The following is a 22620-nucleotide window of genomic DNA, read 5'->3' on the forward strand; positions in this document are numbered from 1 at the left end:
TATCTAACCACCACAATTAGAAAAAGGAACAGGGCTGTTTCTTTGTAGTCTATACCCTCTCCCCATTCCATATCCCCTGTCAACTGCTGGTCCATTGTCTGTCACAATTGTTTGCTTTTCAAGAATGTCATATAAATGAAATCATAAAGTATGTAATCTTTTTAGATTGAATGCTTTCAGAGAATTGCGTTTTGAGATTCATCCATATTTTTGCATTTATCAATAGTTCATTCTTTTTTACTGCTGAGTAGTAAGTCTGTTAAATAGGCTCTGGAAAATCTCAACCCTAGGGACATTTTAGCCACATCATATTTTCTGATGACTTCCAAAGCAGTACACCTGACTACTGAGCTCTTTAATTTTGTTACAATTTCGTATAGTACCTGGATACATATGATGTAATCAGTTCTCTGTGTTAACCACAACTTATTCATCCATTAACCAAGAACTTTAAGGTGGTTTTTCTAGTTTTTGTCAATTATTAGTAAAGCTGCAATAACTACCTATTAACAGGTTTTTGTGTGAACATGTTTTTAGTTCACTGTAGTGAATACTTAGGAGTGTGATTGCTAAGTCATATGTTAGAGTATGTCTAACATTGTAAGAAACAAAACAGATGAACATAGATGAAGGGAAAAGAGAGAGGGGAGCAAACCATAAGAGACTTTTAGCTATAGAGCAAACAGAGTTGATGGAAGGAGGTGGGCTGGGGATGGACTAAATGTGTGATGGGTATTAAGGAGGGCGCTTGTTATGATGGGCACTGGGTGTTATATATAAGTAAGTGATGAATCATTAAATTCTGTGCCTGAAACCAATTTTACCATAATGATAACTAACTAGAATTTAAATAAAAACTTTAAATAAAAAAAGAAATTAAAAAAAAAACCCTCCCAAAATGTTTTTGAGAGTGGCTGTATCATTTTTCATTCTCATCAGGAATACATGAGAGCTCTAGTTGTTCCACATCCTCTCCAGCACTTCGTATTGTTAATATATTTTTTAACCAGTCTAACAGGAGTATAGTGGTTAATGATACACATTATTATAATCAGAGGTAGGAAAGAAGAAAAATAAAGTAGCACCATCTTTAAGAGAATTTATTAAAGAACTGTGCATGCCCTAGGTACAGAGTTACATACAGAATAAAGAAGTCTTCTCTACCAGGGGATAAATGTGCAGTTTTCAAACATTAAGCTGTAATAGGTACAAGCAATTTGGAAATTTTTAATTCCTAAGTTGCTTATTTAACCTTAAATAATGTTACAGTTCACAATCTTACCTGTGCTATTTTTGTAAAATATTAAGAAAGCTAAACCTGAGGTTGTACTAGTTATAGAAGATCTCAGCAATGTTACTTTAGTTGATGACCTATACCAGAGGTCATCCTGAATAACCAAAATAACTGATTAAGCATCCATGAATAGTAAGTGAGCATTCATTATAGTCTGAGCAGGTTCAGATGGCTATATAAGGGTAAGCATATCTGTTTTGGGGTTTTTTTTATGATTTTTTATTATATTATGTTAGTCACCATAGAGTACATCCCCGGTTTCCGATGTAAAGTTCGATGATTCCATTAGTTGCTTATAACACCCAGTGCACCATGCAATACGTGCCGTCCTTACTACCCATCACCAGTCTATCCCATTCCCCCACCCCCTCCCCTCTGAGGCCCTCAGTTAAGCATATCTGTTTAAACACAAAAGCTCAATTTGGGGGGGAAATATAAACAGTTAATAAAACTGTAGCACATGGCAAGATTCTGGAGCAGTTCTTTTTTTTTTTTTTTAAGATTTTATTTATTGATTTGTCAGAGAGAGAGAACAAGCAGGGGAAGTGGCAGGCAGAGCAGGCAGAGGGAGAAGCAGACTCTTTGCTGAGCAAGGAGCCTGATGCGGGACTCTATCCCAGGACCATGACCTGAGCCAAAGGCAGACGCTTAACTGACTGAGCCACCCAGGCATCCTGGGAGCAGTTTATTCTTAAATTATCAGTTTATAAGTACCAGGTGAAAACCTGAATGTTGGCAAGTGAACAGGAGCTAAGACTTTAGATGGAAATTTGTGAAGGAGATAAATACTAAGCTAGTGCCTTAGCGTATTATTTTGATTGATTTAAATGTGGCTAGATTTACTTCAGCTATATTTCCTCTTGTATTTTTTCTTTAATGCAGTAAATAAATAGCCCTTGTTCATAAGCAGACATCCTGGCTGTACGAGTACCATTTCATGAATGTTGAGCGCTGGGAGTAAACTGCTTATAAAATAAAGATCAAAGATTATATGATCTGAGATCTAGTCCAGGTTGGACCATTATTTAGTTTTATGGTTATATACCACTTGCCTCCCCTCCAGGACTTGTTTTTCTCGTTTGTATAACCTGGAGGATGGACTATATATGCCCTTTCTCAGGTGTTTTGTGAATAAGGTGTTTTAATAACTTGATGAAAGGTCAATTATGAGCACCTAAACTCTTCTAATTCTGAACATGAAACCTCTTGTTGGAGGTAAGTAAAGTCTGAGGAAGCTTTCTTGGGCCTGGGAAGACCCAGGGTCAGCTACATTATTGTATACATCCAGAAGAACCAAGGAACCAGTTTAAGGCTGGACTTAAGTAATCAGGAACCTTTTAAGCTGGATTGCTCCTATGTTCTAGAACTCTCATTCATCTTGGAATCCAACTACTCAGTTGTGGTTTTAGAAAAATTACTAAAAGCACCAAAAACAGCATATCCGTTGCTCTACACAATGTTGGCAAAACTACTAACAAATGCAGTTTTTACTCATTATTCTGGCTCTGGAAAATCTCAACCCTAGGGACATTTTAGCCACATCATATTTTCTGATGACTTCCAAAGCAGTACACCTGACTTCTGAGCTCTTTAATTTTGTTACAATTTTGTATAGTACCTGGATACATATGATGTAATCAGTTCTCTGTGTTAAATTCCCTTTGTTCAAAGTATCTAGCATGGTTTCTGTTTATCAACTAGACTCTGGATGGTGTTCCCTCTTCCCATACCATACAACAGACTTAGAATACTGTAACTCCAGTCTGCTTAACTCCACTTAATTTATATGCCATTGTCCATATTCTGGTTCTGTCATTTTATCTTCAGTTCCACAAATTAGATCTAATTAGTATTTTATATAGTCATTGGTTTTTAATTACCCACATTTTTATCCTTTTATTTTTTTTCTACTTTCCTGAATCTGCATATTTCATCAATTATGGGAAATTAGCCCCTGGTTTTGTTTTGTTGGGTTTTTTGTTTGTTTGGTTTTTTTGAATATTGCACATCTTTTATTCCCTCCACTCTTTCATTTTGGAACTCCAATTAGATGCATGATAATTTCTTCAGATCTATCTCCATTTCTCTAATACTCTTTTCTACCTCTGTATTGAGCACATATATTGTATTTCTAATTTCTATTACATATTTTCTTTTTTAAATAATATTTTTAATATATTATGTTAGTCACCATACAGTACATCCCTATTTTTTGATGTAAAGTGCCATAATTCATTACTTGCGTATAACACCCAGTGTACCATGCAATACGTGCCCTCCTTAATACCCATCACCAGCCTATCCCATTCCCCCGAACTTTATCTGTGGGAATTCTTTTAGGTCTGAATTTATTGATTGATTTTATTTTATTTTATNTCATTCCCCCTTCTGTCTACCCCCCCTTTCTTCTTCCCTTTCTTCTCCTACCTATCTTCCTACATATTTTCTTATTACTAGAAGTTCTGTTTTAATCTTGTTGATTCTTGATAGTCTCTTGTCTTATTCTTTTGATACCCTTTGTATTTAGTTTTACATATTAAATATATTTTCTCACATTCAGTATAAGATAATGACAATAAGTGAAATTTTTGCCATGCTACTCATGTAGCTTTTTTCTCACTCAGGGTGAATTTTTTTTCTACTTGAGCTTTGTGATTTCTAGTTGTGTGCATATTTTCACTCGAACTTTATCTGTGGGAATTCTTTTAGGTCTGAATTTATTGATTGATTGATTTTAGAACACACACGTGGGAGGAGCAGGGGGAGGGAGAGAGAATCTCAAACAGACTGTGCTGAGCACAGAGCCTGACATGGGCCCAATCCCATGACCCTCAGATCACGACCTGAGGCAAAACCAAGAGGTTGTCCAACTGACTGTGCCACCCAGGTGCCTCTCTAGGTCTGAATTTTTTCAAAGAGGATTTGCTTTGCATTTCTTTTGGTAAGATTCCTGGAAGCATTATCAACCTGGGGCCTATTAAAATAAATTTTGGGAACCATGTAGATAGTGTGATTTCCTGTGTCAAACCTAGATGAGAACAGTAGGAATTTTTAAAAGATGTCCATTCTCCTTTCCCACAGTCATCCCAAGCCAAAGACAAGTCAACACCTAATTCAGCCATTATGGATGGCACCTTATTAGCTGTCTGTCTTTAATTAGTTTTTTTTCTGACTTCATTGCCCAATTTGTAGGTTTCCCCCACAGTCTTTTCTTGGGCTCTTATTAAAATCCAAGCTTTATTCCACCAGGATGATGAGAGATTATCAAGTCTCTTAATCAAAAAAGCAAAAGCATTCTCAGAAAAACAAAGCGACAGATGTCTACTCATATCCGCCCTGGAATTGGGTCACATACACCATGTACTGCCTTCTGCAAGTGAGCCTGAGAGATTTTGTTTTCACCCTAAACTTGCCTCTTATTTTAAGCAAGAGAGGAGATTGAGCATGGAGTATGAAGTTAGCCCTTACAGATTACAAATATTTTTTCTTTAGTTTCTTTTAGGTGTCTCATAGCACTTTGTGGGTTTTTTTGTTTCTGTTTTTTTTGGGGGGGGAGGGAGAGATAGAGGGAGAGAGAGAATCTTAAGTAGGCTCCATGCCCAGCATGAATTTCACAACCCTGAGATCATGACCTGAGAGGAAACCAAGAGTCGCATGTTGAACCTACTAAGCCACACAGGTGTCCCAGCACTTTAAATTTTACAGCTAATTATCTTTTTAAAAAATTACTTTTGGTGAAATTAATTTCTTAAGATGTTCTCTATTTAATATAATTTTCAAATTTATTGACATAATTTATAATATCTATGTTACACATTTAAAGTCAGCATATATCTGTAGTAACATTCCCTTTTTCATTCCTCATATTGGTATGTTCTCCATTTTTCTTCCTTGACCACTTTTCTAAGATTTCTCTTGTTATTATTCTGCCCCTTCCCAAAAAAAATCACAAAAACAAAACAACAAACAAAAAAAACCCACGAAACTTTACTGATTTCTTTTGTGTATTTGATTTTATTTTGTTAATCTCTGCCCTGATCTTTAGTACTTACTTTCTCCTGTTCTCTTTGAAATGATTTGGCTATTTTTTTTTTAAACTAACTTGAGACAGAAGCTTAGAACTTTATTCTCTTTCCTAATATGTTTTCAGGGTTACGAATATCCTGTCAGTATTGCTTAACTGCATTTTCCGTATTAAAATTTTTTTAATTTATTTTTCTTGATACATGATTGACATGTAACATTGTATAAGTTTAAGGTTACAACATGTTGGTTTGACACATTTATATATTGCAATATGATTACTGCTATAGCATTAGCTGACACCTTTATCAAGTCACATCATTGTCATCTTTTTTGTGGTGGGAACAATTAAGATTAGTCTCTTAGTACCTCTGATGTTTATAATACAGCATTGTTGTTTATAATCACTCTGCTGTGCTTTAGATCTCTAGGACGTATTTATTTATCAGTTCCAAGTTTGTACCCTTAAACAACACATCTTCAATTTTCCCACCTCCCATCATCTGGTAACTATCAGTCTACATTCTGTTTTATGATATCTCAGCTTTTTTAGATTCCACATGTAAGTGATGCCATACAGTATTTGTCTTTCTGGGTCTGACTTACCTCACTTAGCATTATGCCCTCAAGATCCATGTCACAAATGGCTGAATAATATATATTCCATTGTGTGTGTGTGTGTGTGTGTGTGTGTACATACATACATACATATATATATACACACCCCACATCTTTATCCATACTACTATTGATGGATCTTTAGGTTATTTTCAGATCTTGACTATTGTGAGTAAATGCTTCAATAATCATGGGAGTGCATATATCTCTTGGATATGGTTTTATTTCCTTTAAATATATACCCAGGAGTGGAATTGCTGAATCATGTGGTAGTTCTATTTTTAATTTTTTGAGGAACCTTCATACTGTTTTTCCATAATTGCTAAACCAGTTTACATTCCCACCAACAGTATACATGGGTTCCTGTATCACCACAGCCTTCAAGGGCACTTGTTGCCTCTTGTCTCCTTGAGGATTGAATGTCTTCTTTTGAAAAAAATGTTTATTTAGTTCCTCTGCCCATTTTTTAATCAGATTTTTTTCTTTTTTTGCTTGAGTTGTGTGGATTCTTTATATACTTTGGATATTAACCCCTTATCAGATAGATGACTTGCAAATATTTTCTCCCATTCTATATATTGCGTTTCATTTTCTTGATTGTTTTTTGCTGTGCAGAACTTTTTGGATAGCTTGAATTCATGGATTGGTATATTTTATAAGTTCTGAAAAATTTGTCGTTTTCTCTTCACATAATGTCTTTGAATCCTTTTTCTTTTTTTCTTCTGAAACACAGTAAGGTTTATTTAGATTTTTTTTTTTTTTTTTGCCCTCTGTGCCTTTTAATCTTTCATTTTCTATTCCCTCCACCTCATTTATTTTTCAGTACTAGTCTGCTATTTTTCTGTGTCTAATTTGCTGTTAAACTAATCCATTAAAATAGTTAAATCAAGGTACTTGTAGTCTTGGAGGGGAAACAGACATGAAAATAGATCATTGTAATACTGTATAATATATATTTTAATGGAGGGAAGAAAATATAGTTTGAAGACATATTAGAAAGGGCACCTGATCAGATTGGGAGATGGTTAGGGAAGAAAAAAGAAATGCCTAAGCTGAGTTAGCAGTGGTATGGAGGAAGACAAGTACATTGCATTTTGGGGGATAGAAAAACTTTTTTTTAAAGCAAACATTAAATTTGACAAAAAACAGTAATGGAAAGTTAGCTTAGCTAGTCAGAATAAAGCTTTTAATGCCTAGCTATGAAAATGGGACTTATTTGGGACCTTTTTGATCTAATATACAGGCATATTAAAACCTTGTTACTGAATTTTGTATAACATATTTCAAATTGTATGGTAATGTTTAGAAGGTTAGAAGTACAAATAATTCCTGTAATCCCTCCCCCTCCCCCCAAGCTGGTTTGGTAGTTATAGCAAATAGATGCAGCAAATGGAGATCTGACATGAGTCTTAAGGGGTATAGTTTTTTAAAGTGGCAAAGTATGTTCTTAAGAATAGCTTCAACATTTGCTCTTCTTAGAGTGGAAAAATAATTTCATCTTACAGAATTTTTAAAAATTGCCTTTTTTGGAAGAAGAGACGAACATTAATGGGGAGTTCAGTTACTTCTTTTTTGAAATATGTTTCACCATGAAGAAAAGTGTTTAATAAATATACTGGCAACCATATGTTTAATAATGCTGTAATTTACCATAACCTATAAGAAAGGAAATTGGATAGAAGAAAAGTAATTTGTTAAAAGGAAAAATAGGCAAACTCTGAGGGGATAGCAAAGTGTTTCTCTTATTTCTAAATGAGTAAAAAGTGGGCTTTATAAAACTAGACATATCTAAGGTTAATTTCTGCCTTGGCATATACTTTTGTGACTTTGCAAATTACTTGATCTCTCTAAGTTTTAGTTGTTTTTATTTGTAAAGCGAGGTTGTATATTACAAACCTTTGTGAGTTCCTTTGAAAATTAAACGAGCAGAAATACCAGCTACTTAACTGTGCCCTGACATGTAATTTTATTGAGCCCTAAACATTGGCCTAAGCACTATATAGGCTTTATCTTCACAATAACCCCCAATTTGTGACTGAGGAAACTGCAACACAGAGATGTGAAGTAAGTGCATGATCAAGACCACACCAATAAGCAGTAACCACAGGATTTTAACCCAGGCATTCTGACCTCAGAGCCTGGACTCCTAATCATTATGTTGTTTCTTATGTTCTTATAATCCTTATTAAAACTGAGGACATACTTTTCCATAAAAATAGTGTTAGATTTTATAATATTATTACAAATTCACAGACTATTAGAATCCATATATCTTTCAGTGGCTTAGTACAACCTGTTTTAACGTGCAAGAATTTCTTATGTAGCTTCTTTAACAGAATATAATCTAGCTCTTATGTAAATGCTTCTAGAGACAAGGGATTTTATTACATTTTAAGGAATCTATTTCATTGTTAGATAACTTAAAATTTAAGGAATTTCTCTTTATTCTGTGATAAAAATTTTTATCATCACTACTTTTATCTATTTGTTCTAATTCTTCACCCTGTGGGGAAATAGAAAGTGGATAGCTTCTTTCATAGACAAATATTTAAATATTTAGGCAAGAATCATTTCTCTTTCTCGCCCTAGGCTAAACATGATCAGCTATTTTACAAAAAACACATTTCTACACTTTTCTCAACTGAGAGCCTTCTGTGAATGCATCCCAGTTCTTTTTTTTTAAATATGCTTACTATAAATTAACTTTATATGCCAAATTTTATGTGATTTCAATTTCTTATAAGAGTCTTGTATCATTTATGTAAAAAAAAAAAAAAAANAAGGAAGAAAACCTGACTGTTCACAAGATCTGAATAGACCTAACTTTTTAGTCATTACTATGATGTGCAATTCATTTATGGACTCAATAGGAAATATGCTTACACTTCATACAATGACTACTACTAAGTGTTTATTGAATATTTACTATGCACCATGCCCTTTTCTAAGCTCTTTAACATGTAATTTATTAAATCACAATAACCCTGTGAGCTTGGTGCTATTTTTACTGTTTAACAATAATGACAATGAGGCACAGAGCTATTACGCAGCTTACCCCGTATTATACTGTTTATACTAAATTGCAATTCCAAAACTGAGATTCAAACCTAGGTACTCTTAACCACCATGATACATACGTCTTAGTTCAGGCTACTTCAACAAAGTACCATATTTTGGGTGGCTTAAATAACAGACATTTATTTCTCACAGTTCTGGAGGCTGGGAACTCTGAGATCAAGGTGCCAGCAGGGTTAGAGTTCTGGTAACAGGCCTTTTCCTGGTTTGCAGACACCATGTTTTCTCTGTATCCTTACATGACAGAGAGAGACCATCCTCATGATCTAATTACTTCCCAGAGGGTTCACCTCCAGTACCATCACATCTAGGGCTTCAACATATGCATTTGGGGGACATAAACATTCTGTCCATAACAGTATGTTAAGTAGTTCTTTTTTGAGCCTGATCTGAAAAGTCGTCTATACTTATATTAGTTTTTTTTTTAATAAGAATACATCACCTATAAAATCAGCTTTCAAAGCAGCTCATTTATAATGTGGGAAATTCAGTTACAATAGAAACCTTTCTTGGATTTGAATCTCAGCTAGTAACTGTGTGACTTTGCCTGTTTCCTGATGTGTAAAATGTGGATAATATCTGTCTCAAAAAGTTATTTTAAGGATTAATATGCATACATATAGATATTTGTGTGTGTATAATTATACTGTTATGATATGTAAGTATGCATACATGCAGAGTCTAGTATAGTTGTTTACAAGGTTTTTAAATGGTAAAAAGGCAGCATAGCACAGCAATTAGTAAGGTAGACTTTGGTATGGAACTGACTTGCTAGATATATGACCTTGGGCCAGTTCCTTAACCACTCTGTGCCCTAGTTTTCTTTTTCTATAATACTCATTATACGGCTGTTTATGAGGATTGATGAGTTTATAGAGCACTTACACTTTGTAACATAGTATATAAATGATAAAATGGTATTTTATATCCCTGTCTAGCGTAAGACCTGTATTTTTGCAAGTTAATTAACAAATTATGTTGAGTTGTTTTTAAACTCATGAATTTTTTTAAAGGAATATAAAGCCAAATGTAAAACATTCATTAAAATCAGTTGGTCATACCATCTTTTATTGCACTTAACTCTGAAGCGTGAAGTCTAAGTAACTTGCAGTTTAAACAATTTTCCAGTGATTGCCAAGTTAATTATAACTAAATCAGGTCTAGTACCCTAGTCTTCTAGGTTTTTTTTTTTATAAGCAAGGGACCTAGGGTAGATAAAACACAAAATGATGAATTTCAATATGAAGAATTTTAGTTATGTTGTAAAATTAGTAGAAGTATTTCAACAATAATGGATTACCCAAAATAATTAGAAGGTTTTGTTCCAAGTTTTTGTTTTTATTTTAAAATAGAAGCACCGCTGTATGCTTTATGAGAAACCATGGACATGAGGTTTTAGATATTTCCCTATCAGCAGTGTGGTATCAGTCAGTATCCTTGAAACACTTTCCGTTGTGACTGAACATCCTCCTAGTAGAAAACAAAATGTGAACTCCTTAATGTGTATGTTTATGTTATTACTATGAAGAATGTTGGCATTATATTCTATTTACAAAGAATTACATTAGAGGAATCTGTATAATGTTTAAATATGCTTTCTTCTCTAACCATTCAGGTATAAGTGAAGATTTAGTTCAGTTGTTAAATAGACGAGTCAAATTATTTAATTTAAACACGATAATGTTGGGAAAACTTGGGGCAATGATCTAATTCAGTTTCAGACTCAGTGTATCCCTGGCAGATGATCCTGCAACTCTACTTGAACATTTTCTTGGCTTAAATTCTTGTATTATCTGTAAGAATAAGGAGATTCCATTTAAATGACTTTAAGCTCATCTCAAACCCTGTAATTCTTTATTCTTTGAGAATATTAACTTCTAATTTTAAGCAGCAGTTGGTCGTAGTAAGTAATTTTAACATACTATTTAATTTACAGATTGCCCAAGGACTCCAGATACTCCCAGCAGTGACCCTCGTTGTTCCACTAGCAATAATAGATTGATGGCCTTACAAAAACAACTGGATATAGAACTTAAAGTAAAACAAGGTGCAGAGAACATGATACAGATGTATTCAAATGGATCTTCAAAGGTAAGTACTATAAATGTAAGTGTATACAGTCAGTCCTCATTATTTGCAGATTCCATATGTGTGAATTCACCTGATAAAATTTATTTATAAACCCAGCATCAGTACTTGTGGCACTTTCAGTCATTTGTGGACATGCACAGAGGGCTGAAAAATGTGAGTTGTCTGATGTGCATGCTCACAGCTGAGGTCAAACAAAGTGCTCTGCCTTCTTCTTTAAGTTCTTAGACTGTAAACAAGTATCATTTCCATGGTCTGTGTAGTACCACAGTTTTTGCATTATTGCGCTTACTGTGATTTTGCTGTTTAAGCACTGTATTGTGATTTTTAAGACCATTTTAGCCTTCAAATTTGAAAGTATTATCAATAAAACAAATTAGAAACAAATAATTTTTAAAATAATATTTTTAGGGGCGCCTGGGTGGCTCAGTCAGTTAAGCATCTGCCTTCACCTCAGGTCATGATCCCAGGGTCCTGGAATTGAGACCCACATCAGGCTCCTTTCTCAGCAGGAAGCCTGCTTCTCCTTCTACCTGCTGCTCCCCCTGCTTGTGAACACGCTCTCTCTCTCTGTCTCACAAATACATAAATAAAATCTTATTTAAAAAATAATATTTTTGGGGCGTCTGGGTAGCGTAGTTGTTAAGCGTCTGCCTTCGGCTCAGGGCGTGATCCCGGCTTTCCGGGATCAAGTCCCACATCGGGCTCCTCCTCTGGGAGCCTGCTTCTTCCTCTCCCACTCCCTGCTCTGTTCCCTCTCTCGCTGGCTGTCTCTCTGTCACATAAATAAATAACATCTTTAAAAAATAGTATTTTTAAAATTGCTTACTCCTACCAAAACCAATCGAGAAAAAATTTAGCTATATGAGTAAAGGGTACATAGGAACTCTCCATATTTGCAACTTTCCTGTGAATCTAAAATTGGCCTAAAACAAAAAGGTTATTTTTAAAAAATTTAAACTCTAAGAGTTTTCCATCACTACAGACAGTTTTTTAGGAGAAGACAAATAGAAAGAGAACATTCTAATGGTAGTGATTGTTTGGAGTAGAGCTGTGGGTTCTTGGGGAATCTGGAATGGGCTTATAACTTGTAATTAAAAATCATTTTATGGGGAGCAGTTGTTACTAATAGGAATGTGTCCTTGTTCTGTGGTATAATGTAGAAGAGAAAATGTTGGGAGCCACTGAACCAGATTATTTTAAAGATTCTTTCAAATCTAAGGTTCTATAATTTAATTTCCAAAAAGTCTTAGAAAGGTGGACTTATAAAATTTACCTTGGTATTCTCAACTAATTAAAAGATCTTGCCTCTGCAAATTGTTTCTTTCATATTTTAATAGATACTTCCCAAGTAATTTCAGAATAAATTTACTAGGTTGTGTTTTGATTTTGTTTTGTTTTATTTAAGAATTTGAAATGGGGGGTAGGGGGTAGAATTTTAACTTGAAGCTATGCACCCTACCCTGCCTACCCAACCAAAGAAATCTGGGAAGATGCTGAAAAGAGAAAAATGTGTATATGTTAATAAGTAAGATTTTTTTAAGCTTAATAATGAAAATTGGATTATATGCCATATTTCAAATGAATTTTTAAATTATTCTTAGAGAAATATATTTGTTTCTACTTGATATGTTACTTATATGATATTTAATAGCATATTTTATTAACTTTGAACATTCATGGGGTGGTAGAGTTTTTTTCTGTGTTATTATTTTTAGTGTTGACCTTTAGTTTTGAACATTTTTCACTTTTGTCAAATGTTATTTTGGACTTTTTTGTTTTAAGGCAAAGACTACATTCTTGGAACTGTGACTACATCATTATGCTGGGTGTTCTAAAATTAAGTTTATTCAGGAGCGCATGGGTGATGTAGTCGGTTGCGTCACTGACTCTTGGTTTCTGCTCAGGTCCTAAGAGCAGGGTCTGCTTGGGACTCTCTCTCCCTCTGCCCCACTCTCTCTCTCTCTCTCTCTCTCTCTCTCTCTCTGCACGTTCTCTCTCTCAAATAAATAAATCTTTTTAAAAAATTAAACTTACCCTGCTACCACCCTCTGGAGTAAAGTTTTTAAATACAGAGTTGATGGATTAGATTGAGAGGTTTATGAACCCTTTGAAGGTAGAGAAAAAGTGAGTGTGTATGTTGATAGATGAATGAATGAGAAAGGCCAGAGGTTTCACTGTATTCTCAAAATGGTCTGTAAATGCCCTACTCCACCCCCAATTCGAACAGGTTTATGGAAATATTAAAAATAAAACAAATAGATAATTTATGATAACCACAGGTCCAAAGTGAACCAAACTATGAGCATCCTACTAAAACAGGAGATAATTTTCCAAGAGCCTTTTTTTTTTTTTTAAGATTTATTTATTTGAGAGAGAGTGAGTGAGTGGGGGGGGGCAAAGGGAGAGGGAGAAAGAAACTTTATCAGACTCTGTGCTGAGTGTGGAGCCCGATGTGGGGCTAGTCCCACAACCCTGAGATCACAATCTGAGCTGAAACCAAGAGTCGTATGCTCAATTGACTGTGCCACCCAGGCATCCCAATAGCCATTTATTTTTAATATAGAGGATTTATTAATTTGAGAAGGGGTCAGGTAGAGGTCCAGCTGCTATAGTCTCTGAGGAGACCTGCTAGTTATTTCTGTCTAGATTTGGTCTTGTTTTCATTTCTCATCTTTAAACCTCTCATTAGGTCAAAGTGTATGTCTGTGGTATTAGGGAAAATTATAAATTGAAGTTATGTGGAATATTAATTAGTTTGTTAAAGAATTAACAGTTTGATAGCTATTTTGCTGGGNTCATCTTTAAACCTCTCATTAGGTCAAAGTGTATGTCTGTGGTATTAGGGGAAATTATAAATTGAAGTTATGTGGAATATTAATTAGTTTGTTAAAGAATTAACAGTTTGATAGCTATTTTGCTGGGCTCTGGAGTATAAATGTAATAAAGTTAATGCCTTATAACATAATAGGTACTTAACAGATAATATCCTACTTTCAAAAGCTCCACTATCCAAAAAAGAGGTATCATATGTCAATAATTACAATATATAATAGTGTATGTTCAAGTTACTTTAGAAACAGTGGCTAAGAATCACTTAACTGCCAGAAGAAATCATTACTTAAAATGAGATTTGAAGGATGATTTGGAATTTAAAAGGGAATTACTTTTTAGGGAAGATGATATGGGTAAACCCAGCAGATACAGAGTAAGGAACTATTGAATAGCATGTCATATTCTAAGAAATGAAAGTGCTTTTGTATGGCTGTAGCAGAAACTCTCAACTTATTTCTTATCTAATATCTGAGGTAGGTAGAATACACTTTTAAGAGTTGCAGTCATCTTCAGTGGAAAGCCGTGCCCGCAAGGGCAAACAAATCTCAATCTCCAGAAAAGCACATTTATTTTTGGGAAAAGTCTTCCAGGTGATTCCAACAAGACCTTTTTTTTTTTTTTTTCTGTTCCCCACCAGTAAAGCTTTAAGTGAGTGAGGTATAGTGAGAGGTGTGGCATAATTGAAAGACAAACCAGATTATAAAGTACTTTGGACAAAATTAAGCAGTTGAGATTCTATCTTATAAGATATATGGAGCTACTGAAAGATTTTAGGGAGTAAATACATGATCAGATTTAAAGTTTAGAAAGTTCACATTCGTCTTTCTCAGACTTGAAGAATTAATTAGAGAAGGGTCAAGTATATAGGCAGCAAGTTTAAGTAAGCTTTTGTAGGAGCCCAGGTTAAACATGCTTCATTCCTCTTGTAACAGCAGTGAAAGCAAAGAAGACAGAGTCAGGCTATTTAGGTAAAATAAATATGTGGTGTCTTGATACGGGAAAGAAGGCAGAGTTGAAGATGATTCTTTGGTTAAACCAGTAGGCAGACTGGTGAATGGTGGTGCCCTTCACAAGGACAGGTAATTCACAATGGGGAGCAAATTTAGGGACAGGGGTAATGAATTCAGTTTGGTGATAAAAATCATTTTCAGGACCATGGTTATTGGATTCTGTATGACAGAATTACTACCCCAGTACACATTATAGCCAGAGTTGTCCTTTTAAAAGCCAAGTCAGATATTTTCACATTCTTCTTTCAAAACCTTCTGTTGGCTTTCTGGCATGCTTAGAACAAAATCCAGAGTCCTTATTGTGGCTCTGCAAGTTCATACATGACTTACCCTGCCTACCTTCTGATTTTATCCTTTAAAATACTTCATTCTCTCCTATTACACTCTAGCTATATCAGCTTCTTTGCTATCTCTTGAACATACCAAGCACATTACCTCAGAGACTTTGCATTTACTATGTCTCTGCCTAGATGTCTCTTCTCTCAAGTACTTTTCATGGAGCTTTTTCTCTCACTTCATTACAGTCACTGCTAGATGCTAACACTTCAGCAAGCTCTTTACTACCATCCTGTTTAAAATATCAGCCCCTGTCTTTCCTTATCTCTTTCACTGCATTACTACTACCTGAAATTATAATTTACACAATTTTCTTTATCATCTTCATCAACATTAGAATGTAAATTTCATGGCTCTAAGTAGCACATTGGTTTTCAGAATAATCTGAGGGCTTTGTAAGATATATCGAAGAGATGTTTTCCATTGATGTATTCAGATGACAAACTAAGCTATTTATTAAATATAGGGTTCTTATTAACCTCTTTAAATGCACCCAAGTATTTTCAGACCTTTTTCTCATTTGAAAGTATCTGACCATCTATCCCAGCTTCACTCTCCTCAATGTTCTAGTCTTGATATAGTCCAGTCTCATCTGTATTAACAGCCCATTGGGGCGCCTGGGTGGCTCAGTCGTTAAGCGTCTGCCTTTGGTTCAGGGCGTGATCCCGGGGTCCTGGGATCGAGTCCCACGTCAGGCTCCTCCAATGGGAGCCTGCTTCTTCCTCTCCCACTCCTCCTGCTTGTGTTCCCCTTCTTGCTGACTGTCTCTCTCTCTGTCAAATAAAAAAATAAAATCTTAAAAAAAAAAAAAAAAGCCCATAAACCCTTCTGGATTCCCTCAGCTAAAATTGATCCCATCTTCTTTTGAATTTTCTTTGACTACTTTAAACATTCTGATACATAACAATAATTATTTGTATCTGTTCAATCAAATTACAGGTTTTTAAAGGTAGCATCCTGATTAATCTTTCTGTTTTCACTGGATGTGACCACATTTAATACATGTAAAGTAAGCCGTCGATATGTGATGGAAAAATAAAGATAATGATTGGTTTATTTATTTCTGATATCCATGTGTGATGTAGTTTGTTATAATGGTCCCACAATGACTTGCAAAACAATAATGGTTACTTTTTATAAAACAAAATATTATGTAATTGGAAAATATTGTAAATTTTTTAACTTATTATTTTAAAATATTGTATGTTCAAGATATAATTATCAGGCATTGTAGAGTGCTGATTACCAATAGAGCCATATGAAATTGCTGTCTTTTTAGTTCAAAGTTAGTTAGATATTGGCATTTTCATACGATTCAACCTAACATACATAAAAATCTTTCCAAAGCCTTAGCATAAAAGACAGTATTTCTCTAATTCTTAAGCCAATTCATATACTTTAGACCTACTTTGTCTCTTGCTTTGAATATATTATGTGCTCAGTAAAATATCCATTGAATTTCTAGAAGCATAAAACTGACCGTAAAAATTGATTGAATGCTGGAAAGCATAAGACTGACATGTAGTAACTGTAAATCGCCTTTGACAGATAATATCCAGTGTCAGTTTTAAAAGCCTTCATCATACTTTGACATCTGTGCAGATCTTCCAGAAGTCTGGGAAAAGTCGATTTACTTTTAAAATGAACTAATGTTCTTCTGTACATGTTGAATTGAAATAGTTAAGAAAGTATTTCCAAAGAAGAAAATGACAGAACTGTCGTCTTCTCACATGGTGATAAAATAGTAAAAGGAGTAGCTTAATTGAAAAGCATAGTATTATATACTTTGCTTAATGTTTATACATTTATACTAGGACTTCATTGAAATAAGATAATCATTTTTATTACTCTAAAAGAGAACATTTTAATGCGAATCATGTGCTAGGCAGTATGATTTTTGTTTTGTCTAATGCTTACAAATCTCCATGTTTTAGAGAGTGGTATCCCCATTTACATAATTTCTGCAAGAAACCTAAAGCTTGTGGAAGGTAGGTTAAAGTACAGTTAAGATTTGGCCACTAGTCTGATTGCAAAACACATTTGTCCCATTAAATTAGGTTTGGAATACTAAGTTTTCCTCTTACTCTGATGAAGTCTCAAAGAAATAGAAAAGCTATTTCAAATCTTCAGTTTGTCTGATGTACCTAATACTGGAAAGGAAGAATTAAGGTAAAAGTAAAGCATTTTCATTTTAAATTTAGAAAGTGAATAGGTATATTTTTAAAAGCATATATAATTAGTCATAGCCGAACACCAAACTCAAGCAAGTATTCTGAAGGGTAAAGCAGTTAACAAATGCAGTGTGTGTGTGTGTGTGTGTGTCTACTTCATGGTGTAAATTGATATTTAAGAGGCTTATAGTAAACTCTATTGCCCAACTCCTTTGGTATAGAATCTAAATATTTAATAAAGAATGAAATTTAGACTAGAAGATCTTTCTGAAATTGACTGACCTAAGGAGCAAGAAAGAAATGGAAAAATACGAAAATAAATTTGCAAACTGCTTTTTCTTCCACTGTTTATTAACCAGCCTAGTTTGGTATTTATTATAAAATATGTCAGCTCACTTTCTTTTTTCCTTACATAATATCAGTATTGTCTCTCTTACCCCACATCTTCATCCTCCCCTTTATTCAGTGTCGTATTATACTGTGTGTGTGTTTTTGATGCTGCACATCTAATGCTTGTCTCTTAGCTTCTAGGCTTGAACTCTTCCAGAGATATAGGTTGATTGTATCCTATGTTATTTCCAAATCAGTACTGACTGCCTAAGTAATAAAAGTAGAGCTGCTTAAATAATAAGCAAAAATTGGCCTTTTTTGTGAATGTTTCCTAACTTGATGCATAGTTTTATCATATCTTTTTTTGTGGACTGAAGCCTTCTAGACATTGACAACTAATAAAACTAAGCAGGAGATGGTATTAACTTCTGTTACTTGTTGCATATGAAATTTTTAGAAGAAATTACTGTATTTTCTGTGGCTGCTGCAACAAATCACCATAAATTTAGGCTTAAAACAACGTAACTTTATTATTTTACAATTTTGTAATTGAGAAGTCTTATGAATCTCACTGAGCTAAAATTAGCCATTGGCAGGGCTGCATTCACTTCTGAAAGATGTAGAGGAGAATTTGTTTCCTTGCTCTTTTTAGCATCTAGAGGCTGCCGATGTTTCTTGGCTTATGGCCCTCTTCTTCTCAGTCTTTGAAGTCAACAACAGTGGGTCTAGTTCTTCTCACATTATTCTGCCCTCCTCTTCTGCCTTCTCTTCCACATTTGAGGAGCCTTGTGATTACTTTGGGTCTACCTGGATAATCCAGGAAATGATCTCAGGATTTTAAGGTTGGGCAGTTAACAACCTTAATTCCATCTGCTGTCTTAGTTCCCTTTTCCATGTAAGGTAACATTCGCAAGGTTCTGGGATTAGGACATGGACATCTTTGGGTGGATCATTATTTAGCTGACCACAGTTCCAAAAATGGTAAGTTTTCATGACTCTGCATCAGTAACATTCATTGTTATTGAAACTAAACTGAGGTATGATAGTAACGTTATTTCATGTAATTCACCTTTCTTGAAGTTATAAGAAGTAACAGAAGGTTACTCACCATAATTTCTTCCCTTGCTTTATTGAGAAGGTCTTATTTTTTAACATTCAAGAATTTCAAGAAACCTTTCTCATTATCTCGCCAGTGTTGACAAATGATGTTTCCTGTTTCCTTTATCAGATTTAAAGGAACACAGATACCATCTTTGATTAGTTATTTTAAAAATTTGCCTACATATGTGAAATTCCATAAGAATTTAACTGTAATGTTATGGGAGAAGAGATTTTCAAAATGTTCAGGCTTAGTCACTGAGGCATCTATCTGTCACATACAATGCTTCTGAGTATAAGAATTATTGACCATGGTATGGGAAAATTCTTCATATTTTGCATGAAGCAGAAAAGGAGAAAATTACAGGTGTGAATTTGGAGTTTTTTGAAAACAATAAAATTCACTTGCTTTCTCAAATTAACTTACGGAGTTGTTTTTCTCATAGCGCTATCAGTTTGGTGACTTTTTAAAATAAACATATCTACAAGTATATCCATTTGTATTTAAAATAAGTATATCTACTTAGAGTGTTCTTTTAAATTTTTTTTCACTTGCTGATAATCATATGATCTTACTTAGAAGCTATGAAAATGTTTTGTCTTTTCATCTTCTTACCTTTCCGAACTTATTTTAATAGGATCGGAAACTCCATGGCACAGCTCAGCAGCTGCTCCAGGACAGCAAGACAAAGATAGAAGTGATACGAATGCAGATTCTTCAGGCAGTCCAGACCAATGAATTGGCTTTTGATAATGGTGATGGAATAGAGATAAATTGTCATTCTTATTATTATGGGTGTGGTGCTTAATAAATGTTATGTAGGAGAGAAACAGTGGTTCAAAGTTGAGGAGGAGGAAGCATTATGTTTTTTGATCTTTAGTTTTTATCTTTGAGTTTTGACAGCTAAAATGGAAGTCTTTTTATTTCAACATTGTATCTATTAAGTATTATTTGAGTGTTTATTGACTTAATTAACTTTTAAGTTGTAAGAAATCTTTTGTTTTCATGAGTTTTAATCACTGCATATGAGAATACCAAATAAATGGTTCAATTGCGTTTTTTTTTTTCCCCCTCTAGCAAAACCTGTCATAAGTCCTCTTGAGCTTCGGATGGAAGAATTAAGGCATCATTTTAGGATAGAGTTTGCAGTAGCAGAAGGTGCAAAGAATGTAATGAAATTACTTGGCTCAGGAAAAGTAACAGACAGAAAAGCACTTTCAGAAGTAATTTTTAATAAATATTATAACTTAAATACATTATTCAAAGAATGTAATTATTTAGATGATAATTGTCTTTTCCCTATTCAAGGCCCAAGCAAGATTTAATGAGTCAAGTCAGAAGTTGGACCTTTTAAAGTATTCATTAGAACAAAGATTAAATGAACTTCCCAAGAATCATCCCAAAAGCAGTATTATTATTGAGGAGCTTTCACTTGTTGCATCACCAACACTAAGTCCACGTCAAAGTATGATATCTACACAAAACCAGTATAGTACACTATCCAAACCAGCAGCACTAACAGGTAGGTTGCATACTTCTCCTAATTATTTTTGGTGCATTTTTTTGTGTGTACATTTGGTCCTGGTTTAATAAACAAAGCAGAAAGTATGCACAGAGTTTTAAAATATTGTGATAAGTTACACATAACATAAAATTTATTATTTTAACTATTTAAAATATACAATTCAGAAGTATTTATTTACAGTGTTGTATAGCCATCACCACTGTGTAGTTCCAGAACATTTTCATCATCCGAAAAGGAAACCCCATAACCATTAAGTAGTTACTCCCCATTCTCCCAGCCTCTGGCAACCACTATTGATTTTCTGTCTGTGTATATTTGTCTGCTCTAGGTATTTCCTGTAAGTAGAATTATATAATTTGTGGCCTTCTGTGTCTGGCTTCTTTCACTTAGTGTACTCTTCTCAAGTTTTGTTCTTGTAGCATATATCAGTATTTCATTGCTTTTTGTGGTAAATAATATTCCATTGTATGTGGATATATACTAAGTTTTGTTTATCCATTCATTAGTGGTTGGATATTTGGGTTGTTTGGGTTGTTTCCACCTTTTGACTATTGCAATTGTTATTGTTATTAACATTGTGTTCAGGTTTTTGCTTGAACATCTGTTTTCACTTACTTTGGGTATATACCTAGGAGTACAATTAGCAGGTCATGTGGTAATTTTGTGTTTTATTTTTGAGGAATGGTCAGACTTTTCCACAAAGTCTGCATCATCATTTTTGTTCCCAAGAGCACACATCCTTACCAACACTTGTTATTTTCCATTTTTTTTTATTATTGCCATTTTAGTAGGTCCATTATTGAACGTGGGGTAGTAAAATCTCCAGTTATTGTTTGTGCCTGTTTCTCCTTTTAATTATGTAAATGTTTACTTCATGTATTTTGGGGCTCTGTTGTTAAGTGCACATATGTTTGTAATTTTTTTTATATCTTCTTGAAGGATTGACTCCTATCAAAATGTAATGAATGTCCTTCTTTGTCTCCTATAACAATTTTGGACTGAAAGCCTATTTTGTCTGATATTAGTATAGCCATCTCAGCTTTCTTTTCCTTATTACTATTTGCACTGAATATCTTTTTTTATCTTTTCATTTTTAATCTGTTTTGTCTTTGGATCTAAAATGAGCCCTTTAGACAGCCTATAATCATGTTTTTTAAAGCAGTTCTGCCAATCTCTGCCTTTTACTTGAACAGTGTAATCCATGTATATACCTATGTGGCAATGCAATTCTGATGCTAACTACCTAGAGTTGGGTCAGATTTCATAAGTTCAATGGCACAGTCCCACACAAGACTGCCCTCCTTTCTGACATAAGTTGTAAACTTGGAGTTTCCCCAACTATCCACACTTTTGACAACTGGCTACAAATTCAGGGATTCCCACTACCACCTCAGGTTCAGTAATTTTATAGAACAACTCAAAGAAGCTCTATGTTTACAATTACAGTTTTATTATTTATTATAAATATAAATTAGAAAAGACACATAAGGAGAGGTCTGGGGGTCCCAAATGTGAAGCTTCCTATTTCTCAGCATGTGTCACCCTCTTAGCATATCAATTTCTGTCACCAACCAGGAATCTCACTTTAACTGTGAATATCCATAGTTTTTATTGTGGCTTTATTATGTGGGAGTGACTGGTTAAATCATTCACCCACTTGATTGAAATCAGTCTCTAGTCCCCCACCCTTCTCTGAAGGTCAGGAGGCCAAGCTAATATTATGTGGCACCAGCCCTCTGTTATATGGTTGTCTTTCTGGCATAGCTAGCCCCCATCCAGAAACTGTAGGGGCCTACCATGAATCACTTTGTTAGTATAAACTCATCTGAGGTCTGAGGGGCCCACCATGAATAACGAGGACACAGCAATCACTGAGGAAATAACAATGGTTTAAAGGCTTGCTCCCAGGAGCCATGAACAATAACCAGCCAAATTCTTTATTATACAACAAAAAGGCTTACTTCTGCCATTTTGCTATTTGTTTTCTGTAGGTCTTAATCTTTTTTTTTTTCCCTTGAATTCTTCTGATACTGCTTTCTTCTGTGTTTGAATTTTTCTAGTTTACCTTTTTGATTCCCTCGTTTTTCTTTTTCTGTATATTTTTTAGTTCTGGTCTTAGTGGTCACCCCGGTGATAATATCCTGAATTTATAACAGTCTTTACCACTTTATCTTCAGTACCCTACAAAAACTCCACTCCTATATAGCTGTGTCTTC

At 34.4% G+C, this 22620-nt stretch overlaps 1 protein-coding gene across 2 annotated transcripts in view; it reads left to right on the plus strand.

Moving 5' to 3' along the window:
• The window catches only part of PKN2 (protein kinase N2), a 131585-nt gene that overhangs the window by 54452 nt on the left and 54513 nt on the right, over positions 1-22620 (plus strand). For both annotated transcript variants that reach the window (XM_002917667.4, XM_034653822.1), the window contains exons 3-6: positions 10947-11101; positions 19517-19634; positions 19957-20102; positions 20188-20401. In XM_002917667.4, coding sequence (XP_002917713.1) covers positions 10947-11101; positions 19517-19634; positions 19957-20102; positions 20188-20401 — 633 coding nt within the window. The remainder of the gene's footprint in view (positions 1-10946; positions 11102-19516; positions 19635-19956; positions 20103-20187; positions 20402-22620) is intronic.

This window comes from Ailuropoda melanoleuca, chromosome 2 (genome assembly GCF_002007445.2).
Source record: "Ailuropoda melanoleuca isolate Jingjing chromosome 2, ASM200744v2, whole genome shotgun sequence".
In the NCBI taxonomy this organism is placed as follows: Eukaryota; Metazoa; Chordata; class Mammalia; order Carnivora; family Ursidae; genus Ailuropoda; species Ailuropoda melanoleuca.